The sequence below is a fragment of the Colobus angolensis genome, unplaced genomic scaffold (assembly GCF_000951035.1).
Source record: "Colobus angolensis palliatus isolate OR3802 unplaced genomic scaffold, Cang.pa_1.0 Scaffold515, whole genome shotgun sequence".
NCBI classification, from domain to species: domain Eukaryota; kingdom Metazoa; phylum Chordata; class Mammalia; order Primates; family Cercopithecidae; genus Colobus; species Colobus angolensis.
The window spans coordinates 20,928-44,167 of NW_012118655.1; the positions used below are offsets into that span (position 1 = coordinate 20,928).

General features: G+C 40.1%; 1 protein-coding gene across 1 annotated transcript in view; it reads left to right on the forward strand.

Moving 5' to 3' along the window:
- Positions 1-441: 441 nt before the first annotated feature.
- SRD5A2 (steroid-5-alpha-reductase, alpha polypeptide 2 (3-oxo-5 alpha-steroid delta 4-dehydrogenase alpha 2)) overlaps positions 442-23,240 on the forward strand; it is a 68,845-nt gene continuing 46,046 nt past the window's right edge. Inside the window, exon 1 of the mRNA XM_011960552.1 lies at positions 442-885. Coding sequence (XP_011815942.1) covers positions 515-885 — 371 coding nt within the window. The 5' untranslated portion in view covers positions 442-514. The remainder of the gene's footprint in view (positions 886-23,240) is intronic.

Here is a 23,240-nt window from a genome sequence, read left to right on the forward strand (position 1 = left end):
GACCAGAGCAGAGGGGCTGGCAGACGCTCAGAGAGCCAGGATGATTCAGGGTCCAAGGAAGATGATATGCTGTTGGGTGGGAGCTGTGAGGGAGTGAAGGTGTATAAGGAACCGGAGGAGTTGGAAAGATCCTGGCTTGGGTGTTCGAGGGTGAGGCTGCATGGCGACGGACGGCACAGAGGGTGTGTGTTGGGGAGGAAGAACTACCCCAGCTGAATCGTCCCCATGGGGTTTTCTTCCAGTGTCTTAGTTCCAGAAGTTGCCGCATCAGAGGCTAATGATTGAGGAACAAGTCATTGAAGGACAGCCTAAGGGGGAGGTGAATGTGAAGTGGTGGAGAGGGCGGGCGCGAGGACGCGGACACCTTGTGGAACTAAGAAGGCCTTCGTTCTTCTCCCGTCCCCCGCGGCTGCATCCCTGAGAAAGGGGTATCGCTGCGAAGCCGCGCCAGGGCTGGCCGCGCCGAGGTGGGAGGCAGGATGGAGGGGCGGGAGCCAAGGCCGAGGGGGCGGACATGGGGTGGCGTCTGGCGCTCCATAAAGGGGTTGCGGGGGCCGCGCTCTCTTCTGCTAGGGCAGCGGCCACCGGCGAGGAACACGGCGCGATGCAGGTTCAGTGCCAGCAGAGCCCAGTGCTGGCAGGCAGCGCCACTTTGGTCGCTCTTGGGGCACTGGTCTTGTACGTCGCGAAGCCCTCCGGCTACGGGAAGCACACGGAGAGCCTGAAGCCCGCGGCTACCCGCCTGCCAGCCCGCGCAGCCTGGTTCCTGCAGGAGCTGCCCTCCTTCGCGGTGCCCGCGGGGATCCTCGCTCGGCAACCCCTCTCCCTCTTCGGGCCACCTGGGACGGTGCTTCTGGGCCTCTTCTGCGTACATTACTTCCACAGGTAGCGTTTTCCCCCTACGGGCGCCCAGTGCAGCGCACTGCCCTGCTCCCGGCGTCCAGGAGCGCAGCGTGGGGCGCGCACCGAGGAACGCCAAAGAGGCAGCGCGCAGCGCTGTGAGAAACGCGAGGCCAGCCTGCGGGGTTCATCTGGCGGGGGCCGGGGCAGGGGCCGGGGCCTGGACACTAGAGAGTTGACAAGCGGCCGCGGGACAGATGCCACCTTCACTCCCCGGACCTCATCCGCTCTCAGCCTCTCCAGATCTTCTGGCTGCTCGAGAGAAAGAGGTCCTGCGGGCGGGAGGCGAGCTGGAAAGCTCAGGTTGGGCAGATCTATTGGACGGGGCTGTTCCTTAATCAACTGCGTGCAGTAGGCGGTTACCTGTGGCATCTCGCGCCCCGTCCCGCTTCTCTTTCTTCCTTCGCCTTTTCCTTGCAGGGTGGGGACAGGTCGGTTCTGGGATCTTGGGAGAGTCTTACGCGTTTGGCATCTCCCGAGGGAAACTCAGCTCAGAGGTTCTCATAGATTTAGTCTTTGCAGGTCTAAGGAGGAAGGTGGGTAGAGCCCAAATCCAGACTTCACAGATGGGGAAGAGAATATCGTGAGATCCCACTGACTTAAGGGAGGGTCCCGGCTTCTTAGACCCCTCCCAAAAGCAACCAAGCACACCACCAATTCATCTGCCTTTCTAATTTCCCTGGGACTTTAATTGTGAGTGGGTAACTTAGAGCTCAAATGTTCTTCTAGATTTAAGAAATCTGGGTTCACGAGAACTTTGCCTTGTGCTCTGGGAAGGAAAGACAGGAAAGAGACCAAGGGATGTCAGGGTTCAGAGAAAGACCGTCCAGCCTCAGTAAAGTCTCACAGGGAAAGGGAAGAACGAACACATTGTTAAATTGCCTACCATGCCCAATCGTTTAGTATCTATGGTCTCACTTAACTCTATTGTAACCTTCTGAGAGATATTTATTATGTCCACGTTATAAAGAAACTGAGGCTGAGTAAGGTTATGGAACTGAAAAAAGACAATACAGCTGGTGCCCGCTAAGATTCAAATCTGAGCCTGTGAATCTCTGAAGTTTAAGACCTTTTAGCCATTTTGAGTAGTCGGATGTTCCATGCAAGAAGAGAACAGAGCCCATAAACAGAGAAAGGTTATCAAACAAAATCAAAATCTCGAAGAAGCACTGCCTTATTTTGAGTAGAAGATTCCTAGGGTCAAAAGATCTAGGAAGTTTGGATTAGAAATTAGGATAAAAATGCCTCTGGCATAATCTCTCTCATAAAAAGAAAGTGATGCCTCATTTCGAGAGGTGTCAGAGACAAATTTCAAACTGTCTTTCTTAATTGCCTCTTATCCTCTGAATCTTCTTTATTGGTCAAGATTTAATATTTATGCAATCTTAACCGAATTCTCACTCTTTTAAAAAGGCAAATGTTGTCAAGTAATAAGAACTGAACTGTATCCTTTCAACAAATATTTACTCAAAGTCTATTGTGAACAAGATTCTTTATTTTACACAGATTTTATTTTACTCAGATTTAGATGGTTTAATTTGCACAGGAAGAAGGATGTTGGATACAGGAGATAAGATATTAGTTCTTTATTTCACTGATTTTTGAACAGACATTTGACAGAGAAATGTGATTTTTATCAACAATTATTTTTATCTTCAAATTAATTACCATATGTTGGCAACATAAGCAATATTTTATGAGGTCATTTCATCTTAATGATTAGTGTTTTGTGAGAATCCGATTAACATAACGTTTAGGCTTGTTTTTGAAATCAAAAGGCACTTTACACAATAAATTATGACCAGTGCATTAAAAAAAACACCCAAAGGAATAATTATGCATAAAACAAATATCTACATACTGTCCTTCTTCAGAGGAAATTTTACAATATTAGTAAAGGACTTGGAGATTCATTCTGCCTGAGGGAAAACTGCCCACTGGAAGTACAACTCTGAGTTACTTGTCCCTGAGGCATCAGGACCTGATGTTTGTCTTTCCTCTTGTTTGAATTCTTTCTTTGAGGCCACTGGAGTGTTTGATCTATTATTATTTGAGTGCTTACAGGATGTTACACTCTGTGCCAAACACTCTGAGTAAATAATTTACTCATCCTCATACCAACTCATTTAGGTAGGCACACCCATTTTGCAGGTGGGCAACTGGAGCAAGAAAAGGTTAAATAACTTACTTGCCCAAGGTCACACAATAACGAGGAATCAGAGTTCAAACCCAGGCAGGACGAATCCAGATCTCAGGCGCTTCAGGTGTGTTAATAAACTGTTTTATACTTGTTGGATAAATGCGACCTCATTCTTGCTTTTTAAAAACTGTATTTATGCTTAAGATTATTCTTTAAAAATTTTTTAAATTATAAAAACATTTTTTCTAATGAAAAATGGAAAAATACCAAAAGTAGAAAATACTCATAATTACATCTAAGTATATTAAATATTAATGTTTTAGAGAATTTCTATCAAATCTTTTTCCTTAGATTTTCACACATGCTTGTTATGTTGAATATATGGTTTTTTTGTTCTGTTTAATTACCTAACATTTTATCGTAAGTATTTTCCCACATTATCATAGATTTCTTAATATCTGCTTATTTAATCTACTGTAAAAATAATAATTTACCTATATATTCATTTTTAGTTGGACAGTTAATTTGTCTGGGGTGAGGCTAGGTTCATTGAAGCTGTGATGTACATTTTTTGCATCTAAATTCTTTTCAAAGGTTAGGTCTATTTTCTTAGTCAGGATTCCCAGAAGTGGTTCAAAGGTTATGAGCATTCTTTAGGGTCTTGATGTAATCATACATGTCTGTTTTGAGGCTTAAGGCGTCATTTGGCTTGATACTGAGGGTGCATTAAGGAACAAACTTCAGGCTATCTTGGTTTTATCTTGTCTTGTGTATTGCTAAGACAGAGAAAAAGACGGAGAGAAAAGGAGGAAGGATGGCTCAGGTTTGGCTCAGACTCTTTTGCAAAATGTCCATTGGGGACTGTTCAAAGCAGCATGTCCCATCAAATAGAAGTTAAAACTCATTGCACTTTTCTCAATACAAGGATGGCACTCAAGAATGTAGATTCCACAGGGTCAAGGGTTTTTGTCTCACTTTTTTATGGCTGTATCCCCATTGTGTACAAAGAGCTGGTACATAGTTGGTACTCACTAGAATTTGTTGAATGCATGAATGAACTCTACTTACAACAACAGTACAGATAGAATTGTAGGAGAGCTAGCAATTACTTGGGAATCATAATTGCTGAGATTGCATAGTTAGGTCAATTCAGATAACTTTCCTCCCTTCCGAATCTATTGTTGTGGCTGTTTGGATTCTTTAGCCACATGAAAATGACTGCTGCCTAAGCACTGTTGCCTAATCCCACTGCCAAAGTCATTTGAAGTCAAGAGTTATCTCACCTCTTGTTGACTGTGATTACAGCTGTGGAATGACCCCTTGTCTAAACTCTCTGATTGATCTTCACTTTGCCAAGAAGTCTTGGTGTTCCATACAGTGGTCAGTCACACAACTTCTGCATGTGGTGGCTGATGCCTTTTTCAAGACTTTGATGGGACCTTGATACCTGAATGAACAAGACAAATAAACATTTTTTTTTTTCCCAGAGAAAAAGTGACTACATTGTGAAAAAGTTTTGGGCAGTGTAACTTCCATGATATACATCTAGAAGCAGAGTATAATGCACACATTAGAATCTGCTTGAATTCAGAGAGATATTCCCTGAGGTTTAGATGCTGAAACATTTTTTAAATTAGCCAAATAAAATGATGGCTTCAATAAGATGCCTATTTGCTTTATTAGTCAGTTGATTCTCCAGCAGAATTTCTCCTCATCCTTCAAGATTCAGGTCAGGCATCATTTCCTCCCAGAAGCCTTGTCTGCGTCTTTTCTTCTCTCTAAATCCAGTTTGTGATACTGTTCCTTGGGCTTTCATAGTAGCCAGTGTGGCTTTGCATGAGGCATTTCACACACTGGACCACAATTATCTGTTCTAAGGAAACGTAGTTCTCACCTGCCCAGCCTTTTCATTTTACAGAAGCAAAGCACAAAAGGTTGGGTCAGTTAGGGGCAAATCAAGGAGTTGGAACTTGAGTCTCCTCATGAGCCCCTGCCAATGCTTCTCTTATTTCATGAGAGGTGCAGATGTCTCAACTATTCAGAAGTAATCAGACCTCACTAAGGCAACTACTCATTTGCTGAGAATCAGAATGAGAAGAATGGCTACATTGGAAACAATAGACAAATCTCTCCTCTTACAGATTAAGAAAAAAAAGCCCAAACAAGATAAGCAGCATTCCTGTGATCACTTAATCATGTGTTAAGGATGTTCCTGAGGCATAGTTTGAATCAATTAAGATTAACGGAAGGATTTTTTTAGAACAAGAGTCAGCAAACTTTTTCTGTAAAAAGTCAGGTCATGATCTCTATTGCAGCAACTCACCCCTACTGCTATAGCAGGAAAGCAGCTACAGACATTATGTAAACAGATGAATGTGGTTGTATTCCAATAAAGCTTTATTTGCAAAAACAAGCAGTGGGCCATATTTAGCCTATGGGCCATAGTTTACCAATCCCTTCTTAAGAAAACTATGAATGGCATAGGTTTACATTCAGTGCCCTGGTAATTTTATAATAAAATTTGGTTAAATTCTGTAGCAAAGCTGAGGACATATTTTAGAAAATTTCTGCTACATGTAAGTGGGGACTTGGTAGTAAATATTGTTTTCTGAGAATTCTTGGGTTCCAAGTTTTTTATTTGATCCTTTATGGGAAAATAGTAGGAGTCTTGGAATTTTCATTCTAAATGGAACGACATCATAAGCACATCTGAAAAATATATAGTTATGTTTGCCAAAAATATAAACCAGCTTTGGAGATCGTGACCATTTCACTTTTACCACATTGAAGAAAGGACCAACTTTTTGCCCATTTAGAATCTAATTTAATGTCACTTAAAAAGAGCAAACAAAATAAATAATTATGATTGGAATTCAAGGATTCAGATTGGCCAAGTGATAACTGCCAAGTTACACGGCAAGAAAGGGCAGACTAGAGCTTGAAGCCAGGTCTCCTGATCTTTATCAGAGTTCTATTAGCTCAGAACTATGCTGGGTCTCATGGGAGTCATAGGAGTACAATGCCTAGTGCTTGCCCTCTAGGAAGAAGGCAGGAAAGAACCTTCATTGTGTGCTTCTCACTCTTTCTGTTGTGAAACCTTGGTGGCAGCAATGTCAGTCTGAGAGTATCAGGCAGGTGGGAAAATGTAAACTGAAGGGGAAAGAGGCCTGGTTAGCACAGGCCCCAGCCAGGCCACTGAACATTCATCTGAGAGGGCCCTAGTGCCTGTCTATGTTTGAATGTGCATGGGACAGGAAGCAGATAGGTGGGTAGGTGTTGACGGGGCCTCAAAATGGCACCCTTCTTCTCCATTCAAGTTCAGAACTAACTGAGAGATCCAGGAATTAGGTAACTAGAGACACATTATCACGTTTTATTACTGGTAAAGCTGGGTTGGGGGAATGTGGCTTTGATTTTTGGATTATATGGGCCTTCTAACACAGTACCTTAGAAATACTTAGCTATGATCATGGCTGGGCAACCACAGGCCTCTCACAGTGGTGCCTGTTCTGAAAAGACAGCAGAAGGGCTGAGCTATACACATCCTTTCGCAGGTCCTGCTCCCAGATGGACCCATCAGGTAATTCACGTTTCATTGCCTGAGGAGGAATGGGTGAGGGACAGTGGAAAGACTTGCAGTGATGCTCTATCACTCAGAAATATTTATATCACATATGCTCCTCAGCCAGCTGAAGGGGGAACATAAATATTTTTTGTTACTAGATGGAATACAGAAGTTGTCTACTTACTGAATTTTGCCACAGCCTGGCAACTTATTTCTGCAACTTGGTGTACTTCCCATTCTGCTGTTGACTCCCTGCCATGTATGGCAATGGGGACATCAAAGTCTGCACTCAAGTTGTTTAAGAAGTTTCTGTGCTCAACCCAGGAGCCTTTAACGAGACTCAGCTCAACATAGGAGCTCTAAATTTTAAAAAACCCTGAACTAGGGCCAACAGTGCAATTTGTCTTCTATTTGGTTATAGAAGGGAGAGAAAGGAAACCAATATTTATTGAGCTCTGGGTGTTCCAGGCATTATATTATGTTCTTTACATTGGCTATCTCATTTTGTCCTTGAGGCAATCCCTGTTATTAGTGCTATTTTACAAGTGCTTGCAGTGCAGAGCATTGGTGGAGTGAGTGGGAGTGAGGATGGGAGACTTGACCTGGTCCTTGAAGAATGGCCTGTTCCCAGATTTCTGGGTGGGGACGTGATGTCTGTTGGAAAAAGGTGCCCATTTGGTGATCTGTGACTTAAATTTGCCTTATACTCTGTATATTCAGTCTTGGAATATCTCTCTACTTTTCGATTCCAAACATCTTCTGTAACTATGCCATATTATCCAGTCCTACTACTCAAGTCTTAAATTAGGCTCTGAGCCACTTTCAAGTTTGTTTTTTAATATTTGTTCCATATTGTTAAGGCTGATCCTAGAAGTTATTGTGAAGAAAATATGGTAATTTGCTTTTGATATTTTTTCTTTCTAATCATGAAACAGCCCAAGATCTTTTTGTCATGTACAGACTCTGGTTCTCTTTTGACTCTCTGCCTACTGTCTTGTATCAGCAGTACATGATCTTACTTCTATCTTTTAAAACTTAACTCTGTGTCTCATGCTCTCAGTCAATGCTCTTTACTTGCCAAAAGTTACTTATGTGATAAACAAATCTAAGTTCCAGTGTATTGGGTTGTTTGTTTTCTTATTATTGAGTTTTAAAAGTTGTTTATGTATTCTGGATAGAGGTATTTTGCCAGGTATAAACTTAGCAAATGTTTTCTCTCAGTTTGTGACTTGTCTTTTTTTATTCTCGTAACTGTCTTTTGTTTAAAAAAATATTTTTAGGTTCAAGTTTACATATGCAGTTTTGTTATACAGGTAAACTACATGTCTCAGGAGTTTGGTGTACAGATTATTTTATCACCCCAGTAGTAAGCATACTACCTGATAGGTATTTTTTCAATCATCACCCTCCTTCCATTCTCCACCCTCAAGTAGACCCCAGTTCTATTGCTCCCTTAGTATCCATATGTACTTGGTGTTTAGCTCCCATTTATAAGTGAGGATATGCAGTTGGTTTTCTGTTTCTGTGTTAGTTTGCTGAGGATAATGGCCTGCAAAGGACATGATCTCATTATTTTTATGGCTGCATAATATTCCATGGTATATATGGAATATTTATCCAGTCCACCATTGATGATATTTAGGTTGATTTCATGTCTTTGCTGTTGTGAATACTGCTGCAATGAGCATACACATGCATGTGTCTTTATGGTAGAACAATATATATTCCTTTGGGGATATATCCAATAATGGGATTGCTGAGTTGAATGGTGAGTCTGTTTTAAATTATTTGAGAAATTCCCCCTAGCAGTGTATAGGTATTCCCTTTTCTCCACAACCTTGCCAGCATTTATTATTTTTGACTTTTTAATAGTAGCTATTCTGATTGATGTGAGATGATATTTTATGGTGGTTTTGATTTGCATTTCTCTAATGATTAGTAATGCAGAGCAGTTTTTCATATCCTTGTTGGCCACATATGTCTTCTTTTAAAAAGTATCTGTTGATGTCCTTTGCCCACTTTTAATTGGATTGTTTGGTTTTTGCTTGTAAATTAGTTTAAGTTCCTTATAGATGCTGGATATTAGACCTTTGTCAAATGCACAGTTTGCAGATATTTTTTCCCATTCTGTAAGTTGCATGTTTACTCTCTTGATAGTTTTTTTTCCTATGCAGAAGCTCTTTAGTTTAATTAGGTCCTGTTTGTCAATTTTTGGTTTCGTTGCAATTGCTTTTGCTGTCTTTGCCATGAAGTCTTTGCCAGGTCCTATGTCCAGAATGGCATTTTCTAGGTTTTCTTCTAGGGTGTTTATAGTTTTAGGTTTTGCGCTTAAGTCTTTAATTCATCTTGCGATGATTTTTGTATATGGTATAAGGTAGAGGTCCAGTTCCAATTTTCTGCATATGGCTGGCCAGTTATCCCAGCACCATTTTGAATAGGGAGTCCTTTCCCTGTTACTTATTTTTGTCGACTTTGTTAAATATCAGATGGTTGTAGGTGTGCAGCATTGTTTATGGGCTCTCTATCTTGTTCCGTTGGTCTATATGTCTCTTTTTGTACCAGTGTCATGCTGTTTTGATTACTGTAGCCTTGTAGTGTAGTTTGAAGTCAGGTAATGTGATGCCTCCAGCTTTGTTCTTTTTTCTTAGGATTGCCTGGCTATCCCAGCTCTTTTTTGATTTCATATGAATTTTAAAGTAGTTTTTTTCTAATTCTGTGAAGAATGCCATCAGTAGTTTGATAGGAATAGTATTTAATCTGTAAATTGCTTTGGCATTATAGCCATTTTAACAATATTGATTCCTTCTATCCATGAGCATGGAATGCTTTTCTGTTTGTGTCATCTCTGATTTCTTTCAGCAGTGTTTTGTTATTCTCATTATAGAGCTCTTTCACCTCCCTGGTTAGTTGTATTCCTAGGTATTTTATTCTTTTTGCTGCTGCAATCATGAATGGGATTGCATTCTTGATTTGGCTGTTAGTTTTATTCCTAGGTATTTTATTCTTTTTTTTTTTTTTTTTTTGGAGACGGAGTCTAGCTCTGTCGCCCAGGCTGGAGTGCAGTGGCGCGATCTCAGCTCACTGCAAGCTCCGCCTCCTGGGTTTACGCCATTCTCCTGCCTCAGCCTCCCGAGTAGCTGGGACTACAGGCGCCTGCCATCTCGCCCAGCTAGTTTTTGTATTTTTTAGTAGAGACGGGGTTTCACCGTGTAGCTCAGGATGGTCTCGATCTCCTGACCTCGTGATCCACCTGTCTTGGCCTCCCAAAGTGCTGGGATTACAGGCTTGAGCCACCGCGCCCGGCCGGTATTTTATTCTTTTTGCTGCTGCAATCATGAATGGGATTGCATTCTTGATTTGGCTGTCAGTTTGGATATTGTTGGTGTATAGGAATGCTAGTAAGTTTTGTACATTGATTTTGTGTCCTGAAACTTTATTGAACTTGTTTAGCAGACCAAGAAGCTTTTGGGAAGAGACTATGGGGTGTTCCAGGTATAGAATTACATCATCTGCAAACAGGGATAGTTTAACCTCTTCTCTTCCTGTTTGGGTGCCTTTTATTTCTTTCTCTTATCTGATTGCTCTGGCCAGGATTTCCAGTACTACATTGAAAAGGAGTGGTGAGAGTGGGTATCCTTGTCTTGTTCTAGTTTTCAAGGGGAATGCTTCCAGCTTTTGCCTATTCAGTGTGATGCTAGCTGTGGGTTTGTCATTGATGGCTGTTATTATTTTGAATATGTTTCTTCAATGCCTCGTTTGTAGAGGGTTTTTAACATGATGAAGTGTTTAGTTGTATTGAAAGCTTTTTCTACATCTATTAAGACAATCGTGTAGTTTTTGTTTTTAGTTCTGTTTATGTAGATCACATTTATTGATTTGCATATGTTGACTCAACCTTGTATCCCAGGGATAAAGCCTGCTTGATTGTGGTGGATTAGCTTTTTGATGTCCTACCAGATTCAGTTTGCCAGTGTTTTACTGAGGATTTTTGCCTCGATGTTCATCAGGGATATTGGCCTGAAGTTTTCTTTTTCTGTTGTGTCTCTGTGAGATTTTGGTATGAGGATGATGCTGGCCTCATAGAATGAGCTGGGGAGGAGTCCCTCTTCCTCAATTTTTTGGAGTAGTTTAAGTAGGAATGGTAATAGCTCTTCTTTACACATCTGGTATAATTTGTCTTAACTGTGTTTTGAAAAACAGAAATTTTTAATTTTGATGAAGTCTAATTTTTCCATTTTTCTTTGGCTTTTGATGTCATATCTAAAAAAGTTTTGCCTAATCTAAGGTCACAGTGATTTTCTCTTATATTTCCTTCTAGAAGATGTGTAGTTTTAGGTTTGAATTTCAAGTCTATGACACATTTTGAATTAATTTTTAAAGTAGGGTTCCAAGTATGAATCAATTTTTTTTTTTTTTTGCATGCGGACAACCAATTGTTTTAGTACCATTTGTTGAAAATACTACTTTTTCTCCAATGAACTGCCTTTGCACCTTAACTTTAAAAATGGGAGAATTATATGAACAGATACCTTGCCAAAGAAAACATATTACTGGCAAATAAGAACATGAAAAGATGCTCATTGTTAGTGATTAGGGAAATGCAAATTAAACCACAATGGGGTACGACTATGTGTCTGATAGAATGGCTAAATTAAAAAATACTGACCATACCAAGTGTTTTTGAGGATGTGGAAGAACCGGAACTCTCATACCTTTGTTGGGAAGTTGAAATGAAAACCACTTTGGAAAATGGTTTGATAGTTTCTTAAAAAGTGAAACATATGCCTATCATATAATCTAGCCATTGCGCTTCTGGTTATTTTTCCAAGAAAAATAAAAGCATGTGTTCATACAAATGATAGTAGCAGCAGCCTGACTGGAGTGGCTGCAGTGGAAGAGGCGCAGCTAGGGCTGCGCACTCCGCAGAGCTGGCAGGTCCAGGAACAGGCATGAACCCCATCCTCTATCAAGTTGGTGGGGCAGAAGCCCAGTGCTCCTGGGCACAGCTGCAGCCACTCAGCCATGGCTCTGGACCCAGGCTTCCCTGTGCTCTCAGGGGCCTGGGAAGCACCCCTGTCCCTGCAGGCTTGGAAGTACCTGCTCCCACTCCTTGGCTTCTTCCCGCTCTAGGCACCTGCTCTGGGGTAGAGCAAAGTTGTGGCTGAGCTAAGGTGCTGTTGCAACCCAGCCTGACCTGTGCAAGCTTAGGGCGGCATTGACACACCAACCCCCTGCCTCCTCGGCCCCCTCCAGTCTTTGGGTGCTGATGAGGATGGGAGGAGGGCACGTGGGGGCTGAGGGTGGCTTGGTGCAGGCCTGCAGGCACCCCTTGGCACTAAGACTGGGCACCATGGATGGCATGTGGATCGTGGCAGGAGGTAGACAGGCTCCTCGGTGTAAAGGGACAGGTCTCGGGTGAAACAATACTTCAAGCCGGGGATGGCCTGAAGCCTGGGTGCTGGGCTGTCAATTCCGGATGGAGTCAGTGGCCCAGAGTGACAATTTATGGTGCTTTTTCTGAACCCGCTCATGGTCGCCCATGGACCAATCAGCACGCACTTCCTTCTGAGGCTGTAAAAACTCTGGACTCATCCAGCCTTGGGCAGACATCAACACTACCAGCTGTGGGAAGGAGCTGCCCACTTTGGGTCTCCCAAGAGCTGCTCTGTCACTCACTGAAGCTCCTCTCTGCCTTGCTTATCCTCCAGCTGTCTGCATACCTCATTGTTTCTGGACACGGGGCAAGAAATCAGGACTTGCCGAATGTGGGGACTGAAAGAGCTGTAACACAAACAGGTCTGAAACATGCCCCCCTGCTTATCACATTGCAGGCAAAAAGAAGGAGAGAAGAGCTGGGGCCCTTTGGGGAGTCCAGAACTAGGGATGCCCTGAGCCAGGGCTATGACACCCTCTTTGGGGCTTGTGGTTCCTGGCATCTCCAAGCTTCCAGGCACTACCATGTTCCTCTCATCCAGATGTGGGTGCCAACAGTGGAAGCCACTTGGGGTACATCTGGTCCAACCACAGCCTCACATGGAGCTGGCACTTGTGCTGTCATCTGGAGCTGCTTGCCCTGCCACAGCAAACGGTGTGCCCGGCTGTGCGCAGTGGAGCTGCTTGCCCTGCCACAGCAAACGGTGTGCCCGGCTGTGCGCAGTGGCTGCACCCTGCACTCACTCACACACTCACCCCTCGTCGTTCTGTGCCTGGCTCACCCTTGGTAGGTGTGGGATCCAGGCCGGTAGCAAGAGCCAAGTGCAGCCTGCCAGGCCCAGTGGGCAGATTGAGCCCAGTGGGCATGAGCAATGCTCAGGCAGACGGCACTGCTGGCCACAGAGGTTTCCAGCTGGTGAAGTGACACCCCAGTGATCCCTTGACACAAAGACTTGTATACAAATGTTTGTAGTAGCTTTATTTGTAGAAGCCAAAAACTAGAAAGAGTACATGCTTTATGATTATGTTTATATAAAATTCTATGAAATTCAAACCAATCTCTGGTGACACAAAGTACACCAGTGGTTTCCTGAGGACACAAGAGGGACAAGAAGGTAGAACTACAAAGGGTATGAAGAACCTTTTGTTGTGATGGGTGTGTTCTTTCTATGTCACATGGCTTCATGTGACATAAAATATATCTACCAAATTGCACTGGTAGAGATAGATATATATATATATACACACACACACACACACACACAGACACCAAATTGTACCTTTTAAATATGTTCAGTTGACTATATGGTAATTTACTTCAATAAAAATAAGAAAACTAGGTAGGCCTGTGAAAAAATTATATGTATATGTGGCCCTGTGTCACTTAGAATTGTTCAAAGTTTCTGTGAAGTTCATCTGGAAATGTTCAACAAGTGCTGATAAACTGTTTCAGTTTTTTGAGGGGTGGGTAGGAGGAGGGCCAGGAATTCTATTCAAGGGAAATAATCCAAAAGGAAGAAATCAGTCTACACAAAGTTATAGTGTTACTATTCACAACTGTGAAACACTGGAAGTTACCTAAATGCTCTACAATTGGGGATTGATTGTAATCCATATGATTAAATTACCATATGTACTCCAGAAATATTAGTTGCATGGACTATATCTGTGTATGGAAATAAATATATGAAGCCATTTAGTTAAAAAGTAGCACATAAAGAATACACTCTAAATTAATCCATGTTGACATGTACAAATGAAAACTGACCATGACTGGAATATAAAGTGATATAAATAGCTGATACTTTAGATTTGAAATAGCTGATACTTTAGGTTTGTATTTTTTTCTTGTAGTATTATTAAAGCAGTTAATTATTTAACTCCTATTATACCTAATAGAAGAAATGATACTGTATTACAAAATTTTAAGATGTATTTTACAAACTGAGCATGCAATTAAATCTCACAGAGATACGACACCCCTTAAGTAGTTACTGTTCTGAGGGATTTTAAAAGTCACCCTTCGTGTGTGAGATCTCCCCCACTGAGCTGCTATTACACCACCCACTTATGAAATTGTCATCTTTCTATTTCTCCTTCGTATCAAGATGTGGAAGATCCCTTAACATGCAATCATGTAACCTGGCAAAGTCCAAACTATTATCCTTCTAATATTTTGAATCTGAGAGGATCTCATCTCTTTCATCCTTAATCATGGTAATTTATATTTTCTCACTTTTTTTCCAGATCTTTTTTTTTTTTTTGAGACGGAGTCTCGCTCTGTCGCCCAGGCTGGAGTGCAGTGGCCGGATCTCAGCTCACTGCAAGCTCCGCCTCCCAGGTTTACGCCATTCTCCTGCCTCAGCCTCCTGAGTAGCTGGGACTACAGGTGCCGCCACCTCGCCCGGCTAGTTTTTTGTATTTTAAGCAGAGACGGGGTTTCACCGTGTTAGCCAGGATGGTCTCGATCTCCTGACCTCGTGATCCGCCCGTCTCGGCCTCCCAAAGTGCTGGGATTACAGGCTTGAGCCACCGCGCCCGGCCTCCAGATCTTTTTGACTAGAGCTTTAGAAATTGTATTGATCGTCTCAGAACTAGATTTTTATTTCATTGAGTTTCACTATTTATTTTGTTTTACATTTAATTGTTTTCTGTTTTGATCTTTCTTATGTTTTTTCTTATGCTTGCTTTGAGTTTAATTTGCTCTCCTTTTTCTATTTTTCTTAAGATGGAAGGCAAGGTTATAAATGGAGACTTTCTCTTTCTTCTAATATGGGTACTTATTGCTTTGAATTTCATCCTAAATATTGTTTTATGGCACCTCACAAATTCTGATATGTTGTTACCATTTTCATTTATTTCAAATATTTTAATTTCTCTTTTGATTTATTCTCATATCTAAGGGTTATTTAGAAGGGTGTTATTTAGTTTGCAAATGTTTAGGAATTTTCCAGACATTTATACATTTCTAATTTAATTCCACTGTGGATAGACAGCATACCTTGTATGACATACATCCTTTTAAACTTACTGAATTTGAAACTTGTTTTATGGCCCAGAATTGGGTCTATCAATCATAATAATTGTTCTGTGTAAACATGAAAAGAGCGTGTATACTGCCAAGAGGAAGAGTGTTCTAAAATTGTCCATAGGCTATTTTGATTGTTAGTGTGCTTCAAATTTCTATGTCCTGATGATTTTCTCTCTACCTATTCTACCAATTATTGAGAGAAGAGTACTGAGATATCTGATCAAAATTGTAGACTTGCCTTTTTTTCTTACAGTTCTATCAGTTTTTGCTTCATGTATTTTGAAGGTCTATTACTACATGCATAGAGGCTTAGAACTGGTATGTCCTCTTGATGAAACAATCTTCTTTATTCTTGGTAATATTTTGCTTTGAAATCTACTTTTGTCTGATATTAAGTTAGCCACTACAGATTTCTTTTTAGTAGGGTTAACATGGTATATGTATCTATGTTTATTCCAACATTGTACTTTTAATCTGTTTCTGTCTTTAGATTTAATGTGCGTGTCTCAAAGACGGCATACTGTTGAATTTTTCTCCCCCTGCCCCCTGCCATTCTGACAATCTCTGATTTTTAACTGGGATGTTAGAATGTTTATATTTAATGAGATTATTTATGTAGTTTGAATTACGTCTATCATCTTGCTATTTGTTTCCATTTGTGTCTCTGTTATTTGTTCCTATTTCCTATTTATATTCCATCTTTTGGATTGAGTGTTATTTTATTTCAATTTATATTGCTGTCAGTTTATTCATTATAACTCTTTCTTTTGTTAATTTGCTTAAAGGTTTATTGCATATATCTGAAATTTATCAGTCTACCTTAAGGTGATATTATACCACTTCAAGTATGGTATAAAAATCTGAAATAATATGCTTCCATTTCTTCCCTCTTGCCCTTATGTTATTGTTGTTGTTTTACTTATATACGTGTTGTAAAAGCCTCAACTTATTAATATTATTTTTGTTTAAATAGTCAATTATCTTTTAAACAGTTTTAAATAAAATAATAAAAAACATATATTTACTTATGTGGCTGCCATATTTGATGCTCTTCATTTTTGAGGGTTGATTTATATTTCTATGTGGTATCATTTTTTCCTTTTACCTGAAATCAGAATTTGTATTTCTGAAAGTATTTTTATTTCTTCGTTTTCAAAGATATAATATTCTAAAATATAGCAATCCAGATTGACAGCTGCTTTCTTTCATTAAAGATGTTTCACTGTCATCTTGCTTGCATTGTTTCCAACAAGAAACCAGTTCTTGCCCTTATCCTTGTCCTTTGTACTTAACGTGTCTTCTTATCTTTGCCTACTTTTAACATTTTCATTTTATCACTGGATTTGAGATGTTTGGTTACTATAGTCCTTGGTGTATTTATATTTCTTATTCTAGGGTTCCTTAAACTTGAATATGTGAGCTTAAGGCTTTCATCAAAATTGGACAATTTTCATACACTATTCTTCACTCCCCCCACCCCGCCCCCCACCCCACTTCTCCTCTTTTTTATTCAGGAAAATATGTATGAGACCTACATGTGTATTAAACTGTCCTACAACTCACCGATGCTCTTTTCATTATTGTGTATTCTTTTTTGTCTGTGTGCTTCCTTAGGGTAATTTCTATTGCTATTCTTCAAGTTCATAATCTTTCATTCTACAATGTGTTATCTGTTGCTAATCCCATCTCTGGTATTTTTATCTCAGAGATTGTAGTTTCCATCTCTAGAATTTTGGATTTTGGACTTTTTTTCTATCTTCCACGTCTCTACTTAATTTTGTGAACACATAGAATGCAATTATAACAGCTGTTTTAATATCATTGCTAACCTAATAGCTGTGTCATTTTAGTGTCAGTTTTGATTGATTGATTATTTTTCCTATTATAGGAAGTGTTTTCACCCCTTTTTGCATGCCTGGCAATCTTTGATTGGAGGGTCAGAAATTGTACCTTGTTGGGTGTTGGATATTTTTGTATTTCTATAAATATTCTTGAGCTTTGTTCTGGGATGCAGTTAAGTTACTTGGAAACAATTTGATCCTTTCAGGTCTTGATCTGATTTGTTCAGTAGTTCCAGAAAAGTGTTAGTGCTAGGGCTAATCATCTCCTCTGAGGTAAGGCCTTTTTGAGTATTCTACCCAATGTCTCATATGACCTTTTCTATCTGGCTTTTGGGTACAGGCTCTATTTGTGGTCATGTGTGATAACTGGATACTGTTACCTTTAATTCTTTTGGGCAATTCTTTCCTCCCACAAATGCACTAATTAACACTCTGCTAATACTTGAGGAAAATTCTCTGCAGGTCTCCGTGTGTCTCTCTCCTTTTCAGCACTCTGTCTTGAAAATTCTATATGTCTTGATTTCTTGAAATCTCAGTTTTTTTTCCCTCAACTCAGGAAGTCTTTTAGCTTCTCCCTGGGATCCCCTTCCCTGTACCTCAGCCTGGAAGTTTTCTCAAACCAGGAAGCTGGGTCAGTTATGAAGTGGTGTGAGTCATTTTTTTTTTCTTGCCACTCACTGTTTTTCATTGCCTAATATCCTGTGTTTTGTAAATAATTATTTCATATAACTTGTCTTTTATTTTCTAGCCTGGAGGAGAAATCCAACTCCTATTATTCCTCCTTGACTGGAAGCACATGTGTCTCCAATGGATTTTAGTATTTATCTTTGCTAATTTGAAAATTTGCAATAGTGGTTGATTTATTGGTTTTAGTGACCTCTACTTGTACTCAATGTCATGTTTTTTTTCCCCAAACCATCTTCAGGCTTGACTTGTAATGCTTTGGGAAGTATTTTACAAGTTTGTAAGTTTGTAGAAGACTAAGTGGGATAGGAGAATGATGATTTCCTTTACATGAGTCCTGTGGCTCCATGTAGCTGCAGCTGGGAAGGTGGCTGTAGGACTATAGAGTAGGAGATAAAGAGTGGGAGATACCAACAGATGCTTATGAATGATTGGTTTGAAACTTTCACATGGCAAATTCTGTTGCAGAAACCTCAGAATGTGCTTTTGTTCTTTTTTTGTTTGGTCCAAATGAACAATGGAATGGAGGTAGATGTAGGAGGGAGATATGTTGAGGTGGATCAATCTTTGAATGTTGCCTTTGATCAGGGCTACTGAGTCCCTGGACATTTATTGATTTGTTTTAAAATTTTAATTCAGGGGGTACGTGTGCAGGTTTGTTGCATGGGTATATTGTGTGATGCTGAGGTTTGGGCTTCTAATGATCCCATCACCCAAGTCGTGAACATAGTACCCAATGGGTAGTTTTTCAACCTTTGTCCCTCTCCCTCCTTTCCCCTTTTGGAATCCCTGGTGTGTATTGTTCCCATCTTTGCATCAGGACAATATTTAAATGTAGGTGTAAACTCTTTAAAAATTCTCAAATTGATGGCAATATCTAGGCTTCATTGCTGCAAAACTGTACAGAACTGTTTCCTTCCAAATAACATCAGAAGATTTGGGATTGTTAATGGGTACATTAATATGGTTAGATTGAATGAATAAGTTCTAATATTTGATACAGGGTGACTACAGTCAATAATACTTTATTACACATTTAAAAAATAACTAAAATAGTATAATTGGATTGTTTGTAACAGTAAGGATAAATACTTGAGGTGGTGGATACCCCGTTTTACCCTAATGTGATAATTACACATTGCATCCCTGTATCAAAATATCTCATGTGCCACATAAATATATATATTAACTATGTACCCACAAATATTAAACATAAAAATTTTTTAAAAAGGAAAAAAAGACCTGTAAACCTGGGCTGCACCAAGAAGCTAAACAACTGAAATTAGAAAACCACAGTTTTCTTTTTGCAAACTTTGAGAAATAAAGGAAACAAAATTATAGCTCAGAGAAAATGGCATATATTAATCCAACAGTGAAAGTGCCCATTATGTCCTTAGCCTACCTTCATAGGCTTGCTGAGCTTTGTACTTCAAGCTGAAAACCACCCCATGTCAACATTTATATTTTATTGATTTGGCAATGATCAGTTAGCCTGAGTGGCTGAGCAAATGTTGCTTCACGATGCCAAAATCCACCCCAAGTTGATCAGTTTATAGAAAAAGGTAAACTAGTTATTCAAATAAGTTGATTCAGTTACTCAGGCCAAGAAGTTGATCTGATTCTCTTTGATTTTGATCTTCTGGGGTATTAAATTTTTTTTAGAAGTGGAGCCAGTGGTCACTAGCATGTCTCTTATAGGAGGTTTAACTCCAATGATCATTATTCTTTCTGTCATTCGGGGGAATCCTCAAAGTTTTTTAAAACCTTGGTAATTCATTAGATGTTTGGATTGAACATCTACTTTAATGTAGAGGCAGGAAGAAAGATACTGAGTAGATAGTTCCAAGGTCTCCCAATATTACCAGGACATGCTATAAATACTTAAAAACATAAACAGGGAAGTTAAAAGTTTTCTGCTGTATTTTAGATCTTCACAAGCTAATCATCTCAAAGATTTTGCATGATTTAAATGGATCTGCCAGATTAGGACCATTAGATAATTCAAACCAGGTAACATTTATTTGCATGGGGTTGACAATGGGATGTGGCTGCCCTGTCTTCCAGCATGGCAGAGTAAGATGGGAAGAAGTCTTGAGTCACTGGTGTTTGGGCAAAATATCATTATATGTCTATGAGCCTTAATATTTCTCTTACTAGAGAAACTAATTAGGTTAATATTGCTGTGCTAATAGAATCTCGGAGCCTGAAAACTGGGCTAATCCACACTGTAAATCCTGGAGGCCGTGTGTTTCCCCAGTTAGGGCACACTTGGAGAGGAGTCAGGTGTGCTCTTTTACAAATCTCATTGCATTATTATCGAGCTCTTGGAAAGGTGCTGAGCCTTCATTTTAGAAAAAGGGATTAGATGTGGAGGGAATCACTTTGCTTTCCCCAGGGAGGCATTTCTCTATTGCTTTTCTAGGGATGGGATAGGTATATAGAAGGTTTGATTCTAGAATTTATAAAACAACATTCTGGGGACTTTGAGTAATATTTTAGGGAGGGCACCCATCCAGGAAACTAGATGAGTTGCTGCCTTTCTCTGCAGCAGTCCTTAGGATACTATATCTTCTGATCTTCTTCCTAAACTTGGTATCCAGTTTATTTTGCTTGTCTTCCTGCAGGCCATTCTTGTGGAGAGATTGAGTAACAAAGTCTTGAAGTAATGTGTGACAAGCTCTGTAGGGCCATAGGATTATAGAGAAGCTACTCAGAGAGAGGGCAAGGGTATGAAGAAAAAGAGTAGATGCATAAAAAGAACAGGGAAAGGGGAGTAAAAGGAAATGTGAAAAGAGATTGAAAGGAGATACAACAATAAAAAGAAGAAAAGCTGGGAAAGGAGAAAGGAAGTGCAGCAAAAAGATGGAAAAAGAAGAGAGAGTGCTGATGCAGGTTTTCCAGGAGCCTGTATTTTGGGGAAAGCATTGAACAAGTTATATCAAACACCAGGAGCCTCAAATCAGGTGCATGTTCTCAAATAACATGGGCTTATTAAGAATCAGTGCTACTGCCCAGGATAGTAAAATAGAGATACCAAAAGTGCTGGAGAAGTTCAGGGGAACTGTGAGATATAGAAGGAAAATCAGGGGAAGATGGACAGGAGATGGGAGCTCTAGACACCCTTAGGCATCTTGGTTTCAGGTTTATTGGTCAGAGCTCTCTCCCCATCCCCACAGTCTATCTAGATGCTTACATCAAAGGCAGTGCTTGCTTGATAGATTTCTAAGTATCAGTAGCAACAAGATGGAAAGAAGAATGGAATGTCCCATTAGAGGATATAGGGCCAAGTCTTCAGAAAGAGTTCATATATATTAGTCACGTGTCATAGAATATCCTGGAGCACCTGTCCTCTCACCTACCTAAAATACTTGATCCCCAGTGGTCAATGACTTTTTTTTTTTAAAAAGGAGGGGATTGGTGTGTACATAGATATTGTAGGCATGTACAATTTTTAAAAGAGTGATGATGAAGTTCTGTAGGTACCTTCACAAACCACTCTGTTCTACTTAAATCCTAACAGTTCCTGGAGGAAACTTTGAGATTTCTCTTCAGAGCTGAGTTTGGTGGTTGGGGTGTGTTGTTTGATTTTGTGTGTGTGTGTGTGTGTGTGTGTGTGTGTGTGTGTGTGTGTGTGTGCTGGTTTGTTTGCTTTTACTTATGGGCACTGATGTATTGATTACTAGAAAGTTCATAGTTAAATTTTTGTCCTATTCAATAGACAAACATACCTGACTTGTTGACATAGAGTCTAGGTGCTAACTTCATTAGTCAATTAACCTTACTTTCATATCTTTATTTTCATTCGCCTCCTTTTTCTTTATTTTTTAGGCCATCTTGCAGCACTTTATACATCTATATTTATGGCCTTAAATCTCCCCTCTTTTTCTTTTTTTGGGGCAATTTGGGAATAACTAAAATAAAATTGAAATACAAATTAACATTTTTTGTTTTATGCAAAGATATGTTAAAATATTCAAAGAATAAAGAGGTTTTTTAAAGAATAATAGTAGGTTCTAGCATGACTCAGTTAAAATATGGTATCACTTAGTAAGAAACACGTTCTAAAAAACAATTTATATTAGCCATCATTAAGAAAAAGAGGGGTATTGAATGAGTCAAAGAGTGGTTTCCAGGGAAGTCTTTCTTTGTCTGGAAAGACACCATAGAATTTTCTGCAGACAGCTTACTCATTTTTTCTTGATTGAAATCTGGAAAGGAAAACATGCAAGAAAACATTCCATTCTGGACTGGCAGCAGGTCAAGCCAGAGTGGCAACATTTGGAACCCGGCGACCAGTCTGGGAGCTCAAACATTTAGGCAATAGAAGCTGATGGAAGCCAAAAAGCCAAGCCATGGGTATCTGGTGTCAGGGTAGTTGCTGGGGGAGATCTGGCCATGGTGGTGGGGCCCAGCCATATAAACAAGTTCAGAGGTAGGACTGGAGCTATGTACTGGGTTGAAGCGTGTCTCTCCTAAATTTATGTTTTTTCTAGAACCTTAGATTATGACCTTACTTGGAAATAGGTTCTTTGCGATGACACACATTGCTTAACATTGTGGATACATTCTGAGTAATGTCTTGTTAGGTGATTTCATCATTGTCCAAACATCATAGAGTGTACTCACACAAACCTAGACGGTATAGTCTACTACACATCTAGACTGTATAGTATATCCTATTGTTCCTAGGCTACAAACCTGTACAGCATGTTACTGTACTGAATAGTGCAGGCAATTACTGCAGGCAGTTACTGTACTGAATACTGCAGGCAATTGGGGCACAATAATCTAATGAGACCATAATCATATATGTAGTCTGCCATTGACTGAAATGTCATTATCATCCATGACTGTAGTTAAGATGAGGCCATACTGGATTAGGTAGGTTCTAAATCCAATGTGACTGGTGTCCTCATAAGATGAGAGAAACAGACACAAACACAGGGAAACACCGGGAAGATGGCCATCTGAAGACAGAGGCAAACATCGGAGTGATGCAATGACAACCAAGGAATGCCAAGGACTGCAAACCATTGCCAGAAGCTAGGAACACTCAAGGAAGGACTCCTCCCTAGAGCCTTTAGAGGAAGCATGACTCTGCCAGCCCCTTGATCTCATACTTCCAGCCTTCAAAACTGTGTGATACAATACATTTCTATTATTTTAAGCTATCTGGTCTTTGGCAAATTTGTTACAGCAGCCTAGGAAATTAACACCAGGTACACTTCAGAGTAGGACAGGTCAAGGAATAACCAAATAGGTCTTCTATTATTAGAATTATTTATAATGTTGGAGTAGTTCTTGATATTTACTTGGCCCTCTCTTGGCAAAGGCTCTTTGTATTTTCCTACACTAAAGGTCTGGCAAGTAGGGGTTCAGATTCTCTTCAAGTACATAAACTCTGCCCTGATTTTTATGTTTGCTGGCCTTCCAAGTAAGATTTCCATTGAAGAAAGTGGTCCGTGGCTAAAAAGCTTTAAAATCCATTGGTATTATGGGCAGATTTAGACTCTGTAGAGCCTAGTTTTTTTTTCTTTTTTTTAAAATTATTATACTTTAAGTTCTAGGGTACATGTGCATAACATGCAAGTTTGTTACATATGTATACTTGTGCCATGTTGGTGTGCTGCACCCATCAACTCGTCA